A 19,981-nucleotide genomic window follows, 5' to 3' on the forward strand; every position below is an offset into this window, starting at 1 on the left:
GCATCCATGTGTGGGTATCACAACAATTATTTTTAATTCTTTTTCCCTTCCCAAATAGCTGCGGTGTATCTCCTGAAACTATCACCTACAAAACAGTTATAGCCAAACACCAGTTTCCCTGACTTTAATGAAACCTTAAGGGAGCAGTCACAACCTTTCCAAACCTTTGAGTTGTGAATTTATTAAAGCAGCTGAATATTGAACATATTTTCAATTTCCTTTTACATTCTTACTAGCAATGAATGTTCCTTCTTTTACTATACATGCGGATAAGTTAATCTAGGTCCCCTCTGGCATACCTTACGGTTTTAGATAACTAACTGTAAGAGTCACTTCCAAACAAACATGAAGTGAAATGCTGACTTAGTTCTGTCAGAATTGGGTTTTTTTCTTTCAATTCAGGTATAAAACATATAAAAATGCTTGCTGTTGTAAAAGTTTACATAATAGAAGTCCAAGCAATTGCCAAAGGTGGGTTGGCCTCTGCATTTCTATCAACAAAATTTGTAACTAAAATCCAAATATACGTGTTTCTTGAGATATGTCTAAACATAATCAAAGCTCACAGAGTGTGCTTATTATGTACCAACATCCCATTATGCAGCCCCTCCCATATAATACCCATTTCACTGCTAACAATTTTTTTTCAACTTCAGCTTATAAAAAAAGCAGATCAGAAATGAATGCACATGAAATTTTATCCTTAAATTATACAGCAGATTAGTATATCCAGGATAACTTTTCCTTCAACTATTTTCCTTCATATGTTGAAATGCACTGAGGTACAAACAATCACAATTCAAGGCTTTGGTGGGTGATTGCCCTTCCTTTAACAACCCTGTCAGAGGGAAGGAATACAAACAAAAACATCAGTATTTCTAAGTCAGTAGAGATATTACCTCAGAAAACTCTAATTGTAACTCAGATCAGTTCTCTATTTAAAAAAAAGTCCAGAACAATAGAAGTTGAAGTAGTAAAAGGAAATCTACAGTACCTGTATGGAAAAATAAAGAAAATGACAACCAGATCAGTTATGTATGAACAAAAAAAAAAAAAAAAAAAGCTTTGAAGTTTAATGTCATACTCTCCCAGAAGTACTATTTATATGTATTGTCTATGGTACTAACAGAGTAATGATAATAATGCTTTCAGTAGTCAGTAGGAGTTTTTCAAGAATTCCAAGTCATGTGAATGGAAGAACTGCTTGAGCTATCTCTCATCACTGCCATCTTCTAGTCTTTAAAGGACGTGACCACTGTTTGTTGTACTGTTATTTTCATGGAACAATGCCAACAGCTGTCAGGTAAAGAGAATTCAAAGAAAGAAGTTTCCTAGATCTTTTTACAATCACTTGAAGTATATCATCTCACCATTTAAAGGAGATGTAATAAATTAATCTTTGCAGTTCAGCAATCTACTTCCAAGCAGAAAGTGGCCACTGAATGTACGCAGAGATCTCTTTGCAAAGTAAGTGATGCACACCCATTCCTCATTAACTCAGGTCAGCAGCAGAGGTTATGGTTGTACAATCAAACCTGTCTGGCATGGATGCCAGGCAGTAAAGAAGGTGCCTAAGAAAATACTTCGCAGATAATGGAAAGAAACCATGTACAATCTGCAGGACATCTCCTAGTGTATTATTTTTTAATGTGCAATGAGAATGAGGGTGGAAAAAGCCTTTCAACATAATAAAACAACTTTAAATTATAGGCATTATTGCCTTTAAGACAGCTATTCAGTGAGACTAAAAAGCAGCACTTTATTTTGAAGAAAGCATTAAGGAGAGTTTTATAAAAACATGTACTGGATTTGCATGGCTAGGTACTGCTAGCAGGAGGACTACAGCACTGGCTTCTGTGAGAAGCTGTCAGAAGTCTTCCTATATCCTGTAGAGCCAACATCAGCCAGATCCAGGACAGACCCCTCCACTGGTCAAGGCTGAGCCAATCAAAAATGGTGGCAATGCTTCTGTGATAGCAGACTCAAGAAGGGGGTGGGGGGGTAAGTTATCGGGCAGATTAATTGTGGCTACAGAAGAGCAGTGTGAGAACCTGTGAGAGGAACAACTCTGCAGACATAAAGATCAGTGGAGAAGGAAGGGCCACAGGCAGCAGAGCTGAGATTCCCCCACAGCTCATGGTGCAGGTGATGGTGAGGCAGCTGTGCCCCAGCAGCCCATGGGGGACTGCAGGGATGCAGAGATCCACCTGGAATTCAAACGGTTTTCAAGATATAATGCTCCTTTATTAAAAGGGTTTAGTGTGAGATCTCAAGAGCCAACTGTTTCATAAAGCTTTCACTAACCTCAGTGTTTTCAGGATAAGGATGTTTATTTTGGCTTTTTTCTGCTCCATTTTTATTAAGAAATTGTGAAGACACATTTCTGAATTAAACTTGCCTATATTAAAGCTAAATCCAGCACCATTCAAACCATAGAAGCTGTGAAACTGCCTTTTTCAAAACTTTTGTCTGATGTTACTTACACAGTTTAAAGTAATGAAAGGATTTCCAGGAGCTCTACATATTCTGGAACTCAAAGCAAAATTAAACACCAGTTATGTTCAACATTAAAAAGGTCTGGATCTTTTATCTCTGTTCTAGGAAAAAATCCCGTAAAATAGAAAATCCTTCTGCTGGAGAATCCCTATCAAACTTTCATCTCACTATGCCAAGAACACCAGTGTGTTTAGAACCTAACATGCTGGATCTGTAACAGGTTTTCTAGGAGTAAAAGCGTCAGCTTTATTTTTTGTTACTTATTACTTTCCTCTGTTTATGAACACTAAGACATAACAGCTTGGCACAAACAGTGCAGTACAGCAGGGCTGAAAACAGGAAGAGTAACAATTTGAGGTTTATTGATGCAGAAAATATTGCATCATACTGGCCATATGATTCTTGGTTGAAGTTAGTGCTACGATTCTTCTGTCAGAGTAACTGTGAAACCGTAAAATGGTGTGTTCTACAAGCTTCTGAAAAAGATGCTGGAAAATACTGATTGCTCATGCTGAAAGAGACACAGCCATTCAGTCCTAGGGTGTATATATAAGACTGGCAGAATGACAACAAGAATGCACTGATAGAATTAGTTAACACAAAAAGTAACAGCTTTTCTGTAATCAAGGTCTGAATTCTGGGCATGGCATCACACCCAAAAGCGCTTCATGGTGCTTTACCTTCATAAAACAAAAGTTGCTAAACCAGTCTTCTGTGAGACCACCATCCCTTTTGGCTACCTTCCTCTACAAACTCAAAGTAACAATGCAAGATGCATCATTAAACTAAAATAGGTAGTACTCTGAGTGCAATTACTTTCCTCTGACTGATAATCATCAGGAACATATTTTAGGTGCAGGTCAGAATCCTTCTGCCTGGCAGACTCTCAAGGTCAGTTATTAAATAGCCTTGATGCTGTGAAGAGGGAAGAAGTCTCCTTCTAACACCAAAAGAAATGTTCTACCCTATACTTTTTAACAAATATACTTCATCATCTAAACAGAACACTCGGGAAGCGATTTTTGAACTTGGTATACCTTTTTCTAAATGGTATACTTTTTTCTAATCCTGCCTGTGACTTTCTTATTCTCTTCACTCTTTGGTTGTCCAGACAAATCCATCATATTCATAAAATGTGCTTTTGCTGTGGTTACCAACTCTTCAGCCTTTTGGCCGTCTCTGTTCTCTTCTAAAAACCTTGGTCACAAAATTGATTTCTCTTTAAACTTAAATGGTTTCCAGTGATACTGCCAGTATGCTTCACTAGTTCATCATTTGGGGTAGAATTAAATAATTATTTGGTTTGATATTTGTGTACTTCTTGGTAATACAGCCTTTCCCTGGAAACTTTGTTTACACTATTACCACTACAGTAGCTGATTGTAAGGAGTTCCAGTTAAGGATGTGAAAAACAAGAATAATTTTCATCTTGTTATAAACTCTTACCTATATTCGCGTTCTTGGAGTATTTCAACAGGATCCAGTCCTTGTGGCTTCTGGATAGGGCTGATGCGGTTCTGCTTCTGCTGCAGCTGGACAATGGGTGAAGGTTGTCCCGGAGGGGGCTGTGGTACAGAGGGCCCAGGCATGGTGGCAGCAGGCTGGGCGGCAGCAGGAGCAGGAGAAGGCCTCCCACTAGGAGCTGGCGCTGGAAGCTTTTGCTGCACATTGGAGACACTCATATCTGGGGCTTGGCCTGAAACATAAACAGTACTGATTCATAACATGAAATATGGAAAGCAGGAAGAAAATCAAGATGGCTTTCTGAATACAAGACATGAAGGTAAGGTAAACATTCAAAATCACCAGAGAAGTCACACTGAGACGACACTCTGTTTTTTGAAACAGACATACTAAAATGCAGGTATACCATACATTGTAAGAAATGGCCAAAAGAAAAACAAAACACATGAAATTTTATAATGAAGGCTGTTTCTTTCACTATTTCTGTGGACTTTTAATTCTAGTGTTACCAGAAATGAAACAGCTGTAGAACTGACTTCTTCCAAATGCAAGACCTAATTCTGTGTCTAGTTCACTATCCTTGCAGTTAAAATAAAGCACCTAACCACAACCTGACAACAAGTAGAACTAGGTCTGATTTCAGACCTCTACCAGAACTTGATAACCATATGAAAATTTTTACAACTGTATTCAGAAATACCTGCCAGATATAAATAGCTTTTGTTTCACTATGATCTCCTATTAATTTTTATTTATTTAAAGTATCAGGAACTCAATTATTCTAATCACATTGAAAAGCAACACCTCAGTCGACACGAAAATGGTACCTGTCATTTACAGTCCCTAAAGGTCATGGACTTTAGAATTTCATTATGACAAGTTACCCATGCATTCAGATATTCGAGAATTCACTGTTAACAGACATTGCTAAAATAAAGATGCTGCTTAATTATCTCAAGAGTCATAGTCATTTAAGCTGGGGAAAACAACTGCAAAGTACACCTGCAATCTTGTAATCAACCTTGATTCAAACCAACATCCTGAAATATACAGAGATCACCATTTTGTCATTCACACATCTGCATCAAACTCCAGAAAAGGAACTTGAGCACAAGCTGTAGATTCTGTATGCAGCTACACTGCATTTCTGCTTATACGAAGGAAAAAAAGCAAGCCCATCAAAATCCTCTGTGTAACCTCAGTTCTCAGGGAATCCAGGAAGCTGAATGACTGTGCAATGAATGACAAATATATTTGAAGACACGGGGAAAAAAGTTGCAGTGTTCATTTGATCTCAAAGATTGCACTGATCGTTCAAAGCAATTTGATTCCAAAAGAACAAAACATACAGAAGGAAACAGCATAATTCTAACATGATTTGAAAACTTCTTTTACAGTAGCAAAGGTGAAAGACAAGCTTGCTACAATTAAGCATACTCAGAACATAACTTATTAAGTTTTACGCATGTTCCTCAGAAAACACACAGATTTCACTCTGACTGCAAAAAGGTGCTTCATGTTCAGTCTGTCTAAAAATTGCAGTAATTTCATGTGGGTCTCTTCCAAATGAATAAAAGGTTAGAGATTCCTTGATTAAAATCTTTGACTCAGTTAAAGTTACACTATTTTCCTTGCACAACTTTTTACCTTTCCTTTTTACTTTTCCCCACATCTTTTTCCCACTATACCTTCAGTCCACGTTTTAGGAGTAATGGCAGTTGCATGTCCAGGCATCCCTGGTGCAGCCCCTGGTCCAGCAGCAGTGCCACTCATTGCATGTAATCCAATACCTGCAATTTGACAGAGGAATAAAATTTGCTGAAACACAAACTATTTCCAAGATTCAAAAATCATTGTTTTGTAGTATGCTAGTCTATTCAGGCAAGCAGTGCTTTTCTTCATTAAGTAAGGATTTAAGTAGTTTTTATCGTTAATACATATGAAAGTCATATATATACCTAAAATCATGTTTAATGAAAAAACCCAACTTAATTGGTAGCAAAGCCATATCCACCAAAATGAAGTGAACAGTGACATTATTAAAACTTAAGAAACAGTATCATCTTAACCCTTGATTCCAACACAAACGCAGTAATGGAAGTGTTCAGAAACTAACAGGTTCAGGGTGTTTAATGTAAGAGTTTTCTTAGGACCACAATGTGCTTGCTTATCTCACTGCAACATCCATCACCATTGTGAGAAAAAAGTAAGCACACTTTCTTTTTCTTATATTTTGCACCTAACAGCACACTGTATGTGGTTTATTTTCAACAACCTAAATAATCAGTCAACTCGATCCAGATTATTTATCTACTTTCCTGCATAGCAACAGGAGAATGAAAGTTCACCATAAGGAAAACAAGGGAAATTGCTATCAGTAAAGTACAATTAACATTCAAAAACTGTCAAGCATACCCGTACAGATGCAGTACTTCACAGTGAAATAACTTCTATTTCAGTTATTAGTATTCTATTTTGACAATATCCTCTTAATAACAGATGTGTTTTATGCACTTGCTAAGGCTTAATACAGTTCCAAATTACAGCCCTGCACAGCACCCATTTCTTAAACTATCATAGGTAGAACTTCGAGAATTACCTGAGCAATGACTCTTACCAAAGATTCACTTACCAGACTGCCTGTTGAAGGCACTGGGAGGCTGCTGCTGTTGAATGCCAGGCAGGGTTCTCTTGCCCTGGACAGCAAGCTGGAGGTTTTCTGGCAAGGGCTGACCCCTAGCCAGCATTTTGTATGCTAGAATCTGAGCCCGCAGTTGATGCAGCTGTGCAGGGCTGAAAGGGGAAGGCCCTCTGTTAGGCTGATTCATAACTTGTGGGTCTCCTGCTATAATGGGTCCTGGCTGACTGGGAGTCATCTGAGGTGGTGTTGGACCTCCTCCAGACATTGGACTGGACACATGCTCCGGTGCTCCTAGTGGAGATGGATGTGGAGACATATAACCTAGAACAGGTACAAGAATCATAAAGTTACCATTCTGCTAGTTAAACCTGAATTTCATCCAATATTTTAACAGTACATAAAGTATAAAAGTATCTCTTCTCAGGTCTGGATAGCTGTAGCATTTTCTGTGACGACGAAAGTGCAATCCAAAGTTCTCTGGGATACCAAGATAGCCTCAGGAGCTCTTCTTTAAGAAGAACTACAGTTATTTAGTCCAATAATTCCTAAACATAACAATTACCTGCATATTTGGAGTAAGACAAACTAAAATATGAAATATAATACAGAAGCCTGGGGACATAGTGTTGTTTACTAGAACTATGGAAAAATGTTTATTTGTAGAACATATGCAGTGAAGTCTGCCTAGTTTACAGCTCAATAGCCTATGTTTATTTTGAGGCACACACATCAAGGAATACCCATTCACTTCTACAGGCCCTCTTTGCCAACACTCACCAACATACAGAAGTAGAAATAATTGATATTCACTTCCCATACAACTACTCTTTAGTTTATACAAAGATTATGTTCAATACCTTTTGCCATCTGGATACTCAAAAACTTGAAACATAACTGCAAGCACAAAAATCACCCTCTGAAGAAGCTGCTAAAGACTATGTCAAGAGCAATCACAGTTCTGAAATGAACAGTGCTCAAATCTTACTATACCACTTGAAAATGCAGTGGTTTTAATTCTGAATATTAATTACACCTACTACATATTTTCTTGAGTTCCAAAAAGCACAACAGACAGCTAGTTTTTGGGGATTTTATCCACCAAGAGTGGAAAAGGGGTAACAATATTTACTCACTTTGCTCTGGTACTGTGGAACACAAATAATCTTCTCACAAATTGGAAAAGTCTAAAAAAAATTCATAAAAATCTAAACTCTTCTGGCTCACTTTCATATTCCATGTTCATAAGCCAAAGATCGTAACTCCAAAGACCATGATTCAGTTCATGATTATGTGACACCCAATCTACTCTTCTCCCAATTTTCCTGTCACTTTAAAGTGAAACGACTTCTATTTCATCTGTATGTAGTACAGATCACAGAAGAAATTTTGCTCGCCCTTTAGCTCCTCTTTTCTTACTGACCCTTCAGTAAAGGCAACATAGGCAAAACCTCAAAGTAGTCTCCGCTGTTCATTCTCAACTCTGGGACGACAGTCACTCACATTCTCAACTCTGGGAGCTGTAAGTCACTAGAACTTTAACCAGTGAAGATTAGAGTGCCAAAGAACTGAAATTTATGCTCAATTTAAATAAAGATTGTAAATGTATGAGACAGAAGAAAAAAAAAGAAAGGATTTCAGTTTTCCTAAAAAAACCCAAACAACATGAGATAGAATAACAGTGGGGAAAAGGGGATTTGTGATAGGAAAGGATCAGACAAGACAGAAACATTCAAACTAAAGATGATGACTATGGGAAAAGATGATGATTTTGGAAAGAATAAGAGAAGTTACACAGTTCAAGAGAAAAATGAGGGGAGAAGTTTAAAGAAAAGGAAGAAAGAGACATTAAAAAGTTAGAACTACTGGAGCTATATACTAGTTCAATATAAAAATTGTCTGCACATCCCTTGTTGGTGATAAAACGTATGATAAATAACTCAAGTTTATTCCACTTATCCATAACTTACTTTTATCTCTTTATTATTTTAAGAGAAGAGGGGAAGCTACAAATCCCTCTTGCTGAGCACACTGCTTAAAAAAATACCCATCATACCACAACAAAACAAAAAAATGCAACTGCATTACTGGTTTATACTACAAAGTGAGGTTTATTGCAATGTTTATCCATTATTACATTTCTGAATCTCAGGTTTTATTTTAAATGGCACCTAACTGGAATGACATTGTTTTCTGAACTGCTTTTGAAAAAATGGTTTCTGTCCCTCATCAAGTTATACTGCCCAAGTTTTAAATTCCTTAATGACTGATATGTTTCAGACTCAAGATCTTGAAATGCATCTGGACTATAAAGTTTAGAACGGTAGTCTAAGATGTTGTGTATTTGTTTTCAGTCCTGACAGTTCAAGCTGCCAAGTCTGTGACTAAGTTTTGCAAAGAGGAGTTTGCAAAAGCAGACATTTTTTGATCTTTCCGATTATGTATTTATTACTTATACCTTCTCTCTTCCTCCAAGTCTTCCACGTTAGCATTTTTAATAATGGAAGACTGTGCTTGGCAAGAAGAAGAATAAAAAAAATTCTATAGAGTCGGGAAAGAACAAAATCCTTCCAAACTTCTTGTAAAGATGCTAAAATGTGGCATTTACACAAGGTAAATTTTGTGATGCTATATGAAAATTTTTCTTTAAAGTGTGAAAACTTTCATATTATGACAGTGAAAAAAGATACAGTCACAAGCCTGACCTAATAAAGTGATTTATACTACTTGCTTTTTTCCTATCTTATTACACATAGACTCTAACACAGATAAGCATGCACATGAGAACATCCCCTAAAATTGTCCCACTATAAAAGGACAACAGTAACCTACAGTTCCAAACAAGACACAGAATACCAGGAAAGGGAGGCCAAACAACCCTGTCTATAATTTTAAATTGTGGTAATTTCTAAGCTTTATCAGGTTTCTCCAGATTTTGTCTAACTGAGCTCTGAAAACCTCAAATGATGGTAACCCCTAATCATTCTAATGCTGAACTTCCTTTCCCTTAAGTCCCATCAGAATTTCACTTACACGATTTGTAAACATTACTTCTCTGCTTTTACTGCGCATCTTTGAGGAGAGTCCTGTCTGTCTTTCCCATAATCCTTCAATGGGTCATAGAAGAGGTTGCATCAGAAACCCTTCTCAAGTTTTCCTAACTGAACGCATAATCAGAAACATATTTAATCCCACTTTGGCATCAACTTGTTCAGCAAAAACACAACACAGCACGTCATAAACAATGCATATTCTTTACAGTATGAACATTGAAGGAAATCCTAGTTCTAACGCTTCTCCAAGTACTATTGGAGGGCAGTGCATACACAATGTTTCTGCTTTAATTGTTTTTTGTTTCACTTCAGATAACAGAAACAATAACATCTTTCTTTTCTGTTTTAAAGCTGGAAAATCAGAGTGCTAAAAATTTAGACCCTTTTTTCAACACTTGTAATGCTATAATGAAATTGAAAGAACACCTACAAATTAATTCAAAAACCTAGTAAAGATACAGAAAAAAAATCAAAGTTTTAGCAGACCAAACACTGGAATGTTCAACAGAGGTTTTGAACTGCCACTAAAATTTACTAAGTCTTAAACAATGAAAGTGTCTGAGGAACATATAGGTCACATCTTTATACTAAAACCAACAGAAAAGGTATATTTGTACTTAAGAATGTAAGAAAATCTTTGGATTTGGAATATATAGACAGGACTGAAGAAATACAGCTCTGTAACTCACTGAACTATCACTTCACTAACAGTCATCAACTGAAGTTAGTTTAAAAAACAAAGAAAAAGAATCAAGTACACACACACAGTACAAAAGCACAGTGTTTTGGAACACAGTGAAAAGTATGTCCACGTCAGATTGAAGCTACAAACTTTCCTAAGGCAAGCAAAACATAAAAATTCCCTCTCGGTAGTGCGGCCAGGGTTAACACCAGTTACTGTGAAACTGAACAAAGAAGAAAGAGAGGTCATGTGTGCAAGTAATTTACAACTAGAACTGCAGAAATAAAATTGTTGAGAGGTCTTACACTGGCAGGCAGATGAATAAGGTGGCAGGTCTTTTCTCATCTTTAGAAGTCTGAATGAATCCAGAAAAGTAAAATGCAACTAATTTAAGAACAGTAGGGACAATGAACATTACCTGCGAAGCAGCAGTATATTAGTGAATTCTAGAAGTTAAAAAATACTGCATGACTAATAAAAAGTAATATAGATCAAGCTCCAGAATGCTAAATTCCTTCAGCCCTTACGTTTCCACTTACAAACAACAAGAAAAGACAGCAGAACAATTCAAATTGGTCTGTATTTCACTGCTGTATCACAGTAACTTCATTTAATTTTTACAAATCACAGAAAACCACAGAAATTGTTTGTTCCAGTCCATTTACACATTTTTATGAAGTTTTTATAATACAAGTATTTTATTTTATATAAATAATTGGCTTGTCTTTCCAGTTTCTACCCAATCTCCTTCAAAAGTCAATTCTAACCATGATTTTAATCTGTTGGGTAACTGTTTAAGAGCTTAACAATTTACAGTAAATTTCATACTCCTCATATAAATACTGCAGAATTCACCGCAGTTCACTCACCGTGCCGGAAGACAGTTTCTAACCAAATTCAAAATCAGCAACATTTTGTAAGCTTACTATTTAAACAGCTAAATATGAAGCTGGAGCAATGCATTTTCCACTCATTTAACCTGTTAGCATCAAAACAAAGGCATTAACACTAAACAGGAGCATCACTGTACATAAGTTCAAGAAAAGAGAATCTGTCACCAAAACTAGCCAGGAATGTTACCCTTTCTCCAATTTGGTAGTAAGACTGGAAGAAGCAATTGCTGAGGAGAAATATACCAACTCATAGTATTTTCCCCCATTTATTCAGACTCCTGAAAATCCTTATATTGCAGTACACATTAAAAATGTGATGACCTGTCTGAGCTAGTAAAACATTCTTTCTGCATGAATCACATCTCACTGAGCACCAATAAAAAAATAAACAGAGAAACTAAATAATAAAGTTGCATACGTTAACTTAGTAATTACTGTTGGTTAAAAAAATGCAAAAATCTCAGAACAGTAATTACCATACAACCAGTGAACAGGCACTTAAGTAAAATGACACAGTTCTTGCAGATTTAGCTTTCAAATGTTTCTGACTTGCTCATCATTCATTTCACCTCAGAAAAGGATAGTTAATTATTTCTTAACATAAGCATCATTACTTCCAAAATTCTGTATTAACTTTCTCTTGTTCATTCACAACTGTATGCTTGATTTACATAACCATATCTACAACTGCATGTGCATTTGCCAATTTACTTCTAATTTATCATCCACATTTGTAAGCATGTATTTTATAAAAAAAATCTTACTTTTGTACTTAGATATAAGTTTTTTCCCTCTTTTACAAAATTACTAAGAAGAACTAAAAAGACTGCTCTTGGAATATCTGGCATTTAAATGAAATCTCATTTTGTGACCACTTCCCATTGTAAACTGCATACAGAAGGACAACAGCCTATGGATTCGTCACAAGTATCCCACCCAGATTTCTAAGTACTGAAGTATTTTATGAAGACTATCCACCTTGCCATTGTCAAAAAATTTAAAGATATTGTTTTCCAGCGTAGCTTACCAGTCCTTCTCAGAATCTTGGAGCCTGTGAACAGGCAGATTTCTGTCAATGAGGGACCACTACAGCTACAATAGTCTACCTAACTTTTCCAAAATGGACCAATCCTTGACCTCTAAACAAACTTCTCCCTTTGGTCTATGGGACAGATGACAAAAACATCCAGTGCTGATTTAGCTTTTGTATGACACAAAACCTTCCACAAATACTTGGGTAACCTTGTTCCAAAGGTTAAATATCTTCATTAAGTAAAATACAGCTATTTGAAGGCATTTCGAATTCAAATGGTTTGCAGGTAATTTTGCAGATAGCAAAATACACTGCTTATTGGTTTTTTTTCCTTTAAAGGCTTCATCAACTGCAAACCCTTTTACTGTCTGGGAATGTGCAGACTGATCAAGTATTCTTTTAACTCTCTCGTCAGACCAATTAAAAAATGGAGCTTAACATTCTCTAGGATAAAACAAACATACTCCTCTCAGCAGTATAGACTGCTTTTTATGACACAGTTTATACTACTACACAGCAAACTATTTCGCTCCACAACATGCATTGCTCTTGGCTGTGCTAAAACCTATGCTAGAAAAATAAGTACATTCTTCTCAGATTCCGATCAGCCTTTGTAACCAACTCATTTATTATTCACTGCTAAACCTCTGTGTTATATAAAATTTTTATTTGTACTGACTTCAAACTTTTTTCCAGATCACAAATACCTTGAACAGCACTGAACCAAACCAGACTTCTAAAAGACTAGAAAAATCTACAATTGGATGATCATCTTCTACTTACAGTTAAGTTTATAATTTGTCATTTAATTATCATAATATATTTAATGCAGATTATATTGATTTTATTTAGCGATATCTTTGTCTTAAATCACAGTATCATACAGTAACAAGCCAAGGAATTTTTTACAACTCTACCAGGCAGACAAGGTTGTGTCTATCATCATGCTACTGGCTTTAACAATGCACAGAGAAGCCCCATACATGGGCTAAGATAATTTTTCCTGACAACTGTACAAATACTATATCAGACCTGTTGACATTTTAATGAAGGAACTTAGCTTACGGCCTCCAGAAAAATGACAGATTAGTTTGACTCATATATAAAAATAATATAATAGTATCATATTTACATAATATGTAATAGTAAATTTACCAGACTAAAGGCTGACTTTATGCAATTCACATGGACTTGGACAAGCTCAAGAAGTGTGACAACCTGAACTTCATGAGGTTTAACAAGTCCAAGTGCAAGGTTCTGCACAAAGGTCAAGACAAACCCCAGTATCAATACATACTGGGGAATGAAGGGGTTGAGAGCAGCCCTGCTGGGTAGGGCTTGGGGATACAGGTGGACGAGAAGCTTGACATGACCTGTCATTGTTGTGTGGTCATAGCCCAGAAAGCCAATGGCATCCTGAGCTGCATCCAGAGCAGTGTGGGCAGCAGGGCCAGGGAAGCGATTCTGCCCCTCTGCTCTGCTCTGGCAAGACCCTACCTGCAGGACTGCATCCAGCTCTGGGGTCACAGCACAGGAAGGACATGGAACTGTTGGACAGGATTCAGAGGAAGCCACAAAGATGATCAGAGGGATTGGACCAGCTCTCCTGTGAGGACAGGCTGAGAGAGTAGAAGTTGTTCCCGCTGAGAAAGGCAGGTTCCAGGGAGATCTTATTGTGGCCTTTCAATACTTGAATGAGGTTTAAAAGAAAGCTGAAAAGAGACTTTTTACAAGGACAGTACTATGGGACAAGGCGGAACCGTTTTAGTCAATAAATTCAGACTGGGTGTAAGGAAAACTTTTTTTTTTTTAAAGAGGGTGGTGAAACTCTGGCCAGATTGCTCAGAACAGCTGGTAGACGCCCCATCCCTGGAAACATTCACAGTCACTTTCAATGGGGCACTGAACAACTATGAACAACAACAGGGTTCTGATCTAATTGAACATGTCCCTGTTCACTGCAAAAGGGTTGGACAGAATGACTTTTAAAAGGTCCTCATTCAACCCAAACCATACTACATTTCTAGGATTCTGTGATTTTTCCAGAAAACTGTTCTTGATGGTCTGAATTACAGACAACACCACAAACACATAAAGAGAGACGATTTTTTCTTTTACCTACAACAATATTTACTGACACATGGCCATTCTCCCTAAGCTTTCAAATTAATGGGGAAATTTAAAGCGATCCCTTTCCTGAGGTTTTGGACTTATTCAGCTACTTTCCCTCAAATGCCCCCCAAAAATATCAATTAGTGCATATTTACTTCAACTTGAGGACTACACACAATAAGCCATGAAAAAAACAGACCTAGAACTAATGAGGTCTCATTTCCACTTGACATTTACATTGTTAAAAATTGTACACAACAGTGTACTGTAAGCTCAACTATTAGACATTCATGAGGAAGTGAATGTTAAAGTAAGCCTTGGTTTCTACCATACCCAACCGAAGATTCTGTCAGGACTTCAAGAGTTACCAGGCATCCTTCCATGGATTCCCAGAGAAGTCATACTGTCCTTCTGCCAAGAGTATAGGCATGGGTAAACTCTCTTTAACTACACTGCGTATTTCCACAAAATTTGTAAAAATACAAGTGTGCTACTTTCTCTAATGTTGTGGGAAATCAGACAAAAAGCATCTAATAGGCTGACAGGCTATCAAGGAACCTGGTTTTCTACCCTGGACCTCGACACTAATGGCAAAAACATACAAGCCTAGTAGATGGAACTTTGCCCAGCAGGTATCAGAACAGCATCAAGTGCCATCACCACTTTTTTGTGGAAAAGACAGTTGTGTAAGAACAAAAAAAAAATGGAGACATAGAGTCAATGAAAGCTAAAACAGTCCTCTATAATGTCAAAAATAGTATCTGGAATATTAAAACATCGGGTGATTTTTCTGACCACTTCTTTTAAAAGCCGGCTCCACATCATAACTCTAGTAATCTTTGTTTACATTGTAACAGTTGCTGGCATACAAAAAAAAGAGAGTAAGAATCTGCAGTATCTATCCTGACAAAGTTACTATTAATACAATCAATCATATTTTTACAGTGCAAAATAACCTGGAAATCTGACCTGAGGCAGCAGAGAAAAGGAGAAAACAGAAGCTACTTGTATTTGAAGTATTTGCAACTTATGCTCCTGTATTTTCAGTACATAATATATGAATTGTCCCATCGTTGTCTTTAGATCAAATGCACCAAGCAAAAGTGTCCTCTAAATGCAAAGACAAGCAAAATTTGTCTCTCAGACGATCATGCTTACATTTTGTTGAAATGAACAAGCAAGGAAGTTTTACCTGATGAAGAACTTGTCTCTGCAAAGTCAGTTCTATTTTACTTAATTGATACTGAAAGGTGTAATGGAAAAACATTACTTTCTAATTATCTGGGTCCCAGACTGGGATTCAGCTGGCAAGTTACAGACTAGAGTTTCAGTCACATACCACTGAAAAGCACAAAGAAGTTCAGGACCACCTCCTAATAGATGCGTACAGAGTGTGCCACACCAAGAGACTAATATCATTTGGGATTCTTCAGAAGTTGCTGTAAAATAATTAAGCATGCAACATAGAAAGCTCTGTCTGCTGTTGAACTTATTAATACTAGCAGGTGTTTCCAGTTAAATCTCCAGAATACCAAGCTGCTCATAGAATGCATGTCCTTTTATGTTCCAACCTCCAGACACAAAGAAGGCAAATAGCGATATGTTAAAAAGAGTTTCTATCTTCTGGCATAAAAAACATTGGAAAGTACTTTGATCAGCACTTGATGATAGTAAATCATATTAAAATGTATTTACATTCACAGTAGCCACATAAGATAAGAAGTAAGTTGGTGGTTTTCTTTTCTTTAGAGATGCAAACTGAAATCTGTGATAGACTTGCCCCAACCACAGACTTGAACCTTAACATTTCTCCAATACATGCCTAATGGACACTCCAGAAAGCAAAGCAATTCAGCTATTTGCCTTGCCCTGTTCAGCTTTTCCAAACAAAGCTGAAGGGAAATAACTGGCAATCTGTGATATGGAACTACAGATTCTTTGTGGAACAAGAGGCACCAAAATCATAGAGCATGCACAGTATGGATAAACCTTGGCTATGCTGGTCCATTGGACTCTGAGGCGGACCCATTCCAGGATGAGGAGGTCGCATACTCTTCATGGAGCCACAGTGAACATCTTCAACCATTCCTTTTTCATGTAAGCCATCAATAGACTGTGAAAACAAAATAAGTATTTAGAGAGAGATAGGATATAAATCCACTCTAAAAATATGAATGACTAACTCAAAATCTAAACAAATATATGAAGAGGAAAAACTTCTTTCAGCAGTCATTCAAAATAAGAAAAAACCACGAACCTCTGCCCTGAAATCACACATTTAGGGAAGCATAGAACACTGTTAGACTGCTTGTCTCTTGTTTCCTTTTTGCCTTTTTTTTCCCCTTATGAACTGTTTGGCAATGGCAGGGAGGTAAACTGTCCAAATACAAACACATAACCTGTATTGGCCTCATATTACAAAGCAGTGTAATACATACTAACTTATGAAAATAGAGCCTGTGGCTTAACTTGAGTTATTTTTAGCCCAAACTTTGCCCTTTTAGTCATTGCTTTACTGGAATGTCACAACATTGTTTCTCTTCAAAAACAAGGGTGACACTGCAGGAAGTAACAAAAACAAGGATAGGCAGTCAAGGAAGGGAAAACAATACTTGTGCTCCCTACAGCTCCTGTCCCCTCATACACTCTTCTAAAACTAGAGATCCCATGGTACTTCAGACACAGAACAGTTCAAAGTGCTCTCCTTAGAGAGCGTAGAAAAGATAGCCTGGAGTCTGAAAAACATGCTGAAAGCATTCTGGGCACTGAAAAAGGCTCCATAATAAAAACTGAAGTGTTCTGAAAGTGAAAACAAGGGAAAAGTAACATTGGAAGAAAGATGTCCCAAGAAACAATGAAGTTTTCCATTGAAAGCAAAACTTTTATTGTATTCCTAACTTAGAGCTCTGTAAGGCTTTGTGTTAGCAAGGAGGAGACCGGCATCACTTACTTAGCTTTTCTCTACAGAAATAAACAGCTCTGTCCCATTCTAACACATGCGTGCATGCACACTAAATGCTGCTCTTGCAAACACTACTGTGAATGGAGACCTTGTGGTCTGTTTTATCTAAATGTACATCTCTTTATTGAGAATTCTTTTTAAAAAGAGACTAAAGATAACTTATTCCAGTGGAAAATGAAAGGAGTTAATTAAACAAGTGTGCAGGAAGCTACATCAGCTCATAGAAAAGAAGTGTCACATTTCTTATTTTTGAGTAATTTGTTGCACATGACTAAATTTCAACGAACTAAACAAAGGTCACCCTTTCTACAAAAGAAAAAATAATTCTAAATCTCAGTTTTCATAAACCCTTCACATTAAATTTCTACTTTCAATTACAATCATCAGATTTGTACAATCATCAGACTGAAAACAGCTTTAAATACACAGAATTTTTTGTTGTTGTTCAGCATTTCTTAAGGATTTCACTTTCAGTTTTTCTTATCAGGAGTTTGGGTTAAAAGGAGGAAAGTTATAGAAAAGGAAAAATAAAACAGATTTTTCATGTTTCACCAAATAATTATCATGACAGTATAAAAGAAAAGGAAAAATAAAATATATAGAAAAGTTATAGAAAAGGAAAAATAAAATAGATTTTTCATGTTTCACCAAATCATTTAATTATCATGACAGTATAAAAATATTTGTGAAAAGAAATTGTATCAGAAAAATACATACTACTCAAGAAGCTATTTTTAAATACAAGAACTTGGGATATGGCGTAGAAATGTAGGCACAGATGACTGACGCATTAAAAATAGTTCCACTTTGCAAACCGAGTAAACCCCAGTGCCCTTTTCTGAGGCATGAAGATCCCTCCCTCTTTCTTCACCCCTTCTTACAAAGACAGCCAGTGCAGAAGAGAACTCTCGCTTCACATTCTGTCTGCATGAGCTGACTATTACAGAAACCAAAACACCTATAAAGCAGATGCATTCTTATTTTGTCATAGTATGTGCTGGCTGCCGTGGTATCTTGATGGCTACCAAGAGGAGGAGACTTGCTGGTAACTTGATCTGATCTCCAGAACAGAAGACTAGCTGTACATTTTTGGCATCCCCGTAACTGCAGGGATGGGTTTCACTGCACTAATAGGTGGCAACCATGAAACTCCGGGAACGCAAACAGCTCAGATGGGAGCAAGAAGGCACACAGCATGCATACATCAGAAGTACCAGCATAAAGAGCATGGGGAAAGGAGCTGCCCATGCAGCTGCCAAGTTTAAAAAGAGCCACAGAGAAAAGAAAAGCAAGTATGTGGCCTTTGGCAGAGCAAATTTTTTTTAAAAGCAATCAAGAACAGAGAGGTAGTAACATGACTATGCAAGAAAACTTTAATTCAAGGCATGCTTCTGTGGAGATAATTGATCACAAGAACTGATTTTTGTTAAAAAAGTATTATTAAAAAACACAGACACAAAAACAAGTGTAGCAAATTGAAATGCTTCAATTCTAATGGAAGGGAGATGACACATATAGGAAGAAAGGGGTTTGCGTCTGTGTATTTACTTATGTGGTGAAAAAACTGAAAACTAAATTCATTAGAATGCATAAATCAGCTTTTTACTAGAAAATACAAAATATGAAGATGGCATGAACTTCTGTGAAGTCAAAATTAGTTTTAATGACTACATAATTGCTAATGTATGCAGAGACTGGCACATCCAAGAATGTATTTCTATAAAAGAACCTCTACTGGCTATGGAAAAACCATATACAATAGGGAACACAATTCAGCAGAGGACAGCAGTGGCCTACAAGAACTGAGGAACAGCTTTTTTTGGTAACTTTTCTAAATCACTGTATAGTTACAGAGGTAGAGGATAACTTTAAATCTATGCAACAGGTTAAAAATTACAGAAGGATCTAAACACAATGTAATTTCTGTAAATTCTTCAGTCCTCTATAAGTTATTAAAGCTATCTTCCACAAAAATGTTGTTGGGATAAGTAACCTATATTACCAATAAAGCACTACTATTACAGTGGGGTACTCTTCTTGTTTTAGTCTTCTAATGTGACAGAACAGAAGGGAAACAGGAAGTTGAGACATAGTCAACTTAGAGTAGAAATTAGAATTTTGATTGGTCCCCATAAGTAAGGAAAAAAGTACTGAACAGGTCAAATAAATAATGACTACAGAAAAAGAATGAGGGATAAGCTTCAACTGTAGGCTACCACGTGCCTATAGACTTGGCAGACTTACATAATGTCTAATGCATAAGGAAAAATTTGCCTACAGTGCTTTTTACTCTGAATTTAGCAACTAAGGTCTTCTCACAGATGCATCACCGTTTGACCTATTTTCAAGTAAACTGTGACATTAGAGTGTCTGGTGGTTTTTTTTTTTTTGTTGTTTCAATCCACCTTATTAAAAAAAAACATCAAGCAAAAAAACCCTCCAGCCTGAAAATCAAAGACTGAGTACTGAGACTAGTTTTCTTGCAGACCATACAGCTTCTAAAACAACAGAATTACAGAGGGCGAACAGCAACATGTTGTCATGTAACTGCCACATAACTACACAGCATAACTACTGTTACAACATTACTACTACAACATACTACATAACTACACAGCATAACAATGCATCCCTGATGGACATCCAGT

At 36.8% G+C, this 19,981-nt stretch overlaps 1 protein-coding gene across 1 annotated transcript in view; it reads right to left on the reverse strand.

The window, feature by feature from the left end:
- The window catches only part of SMARCA2 (SWI/SNF related, matrix associated, actin dependent regulator of chromatin, subfamily a, member 2), a 117,450-nt gene that overhangs the window by 79,263 nt on the left and 18,206 nt on the right, over nucleotides 1-19,981 (reverse strand). The window contains exons 3-6 of the mRNA XM_014309881.2: nucleotides 16,361-16,484; nucleotides 6,593-6,922; nucleotides 5,649-5,750; nucleotides 3,943-4,192 (exon numbers count right to left, since the gene is read on the reverse strand). Coding sequence (XP_014165356.1) covers nucleotides 3,943-4,192; nucleotides 5,649-5,750; nucleotides 6,593-6,922; nucleotides 16,361-16,484 — 806 coding nt within the window. The remainder of the gene's footprint in view (nucleotides 1-3,942; nucleotides 4,193-5,648; nucleotides 5,751-6,592; nucleotides 6,923-16,360; nucleotides 16,485-19,981) is intronic.

This window comes from Geospiza fortis, unplaced genomic scaffold, assembly GCF_000277835.1.
Source record: "Geospiza fortis unplaced genomic scaffold, GeoFor_1.0 scaffold456, whole genome shotgun sequence".
Lineage (NCBI taxonomy): Eukaryota > Metazoa > Chordata > Aves > Passeriformes > Thraupidae > Geospiza > Geospiza fortis.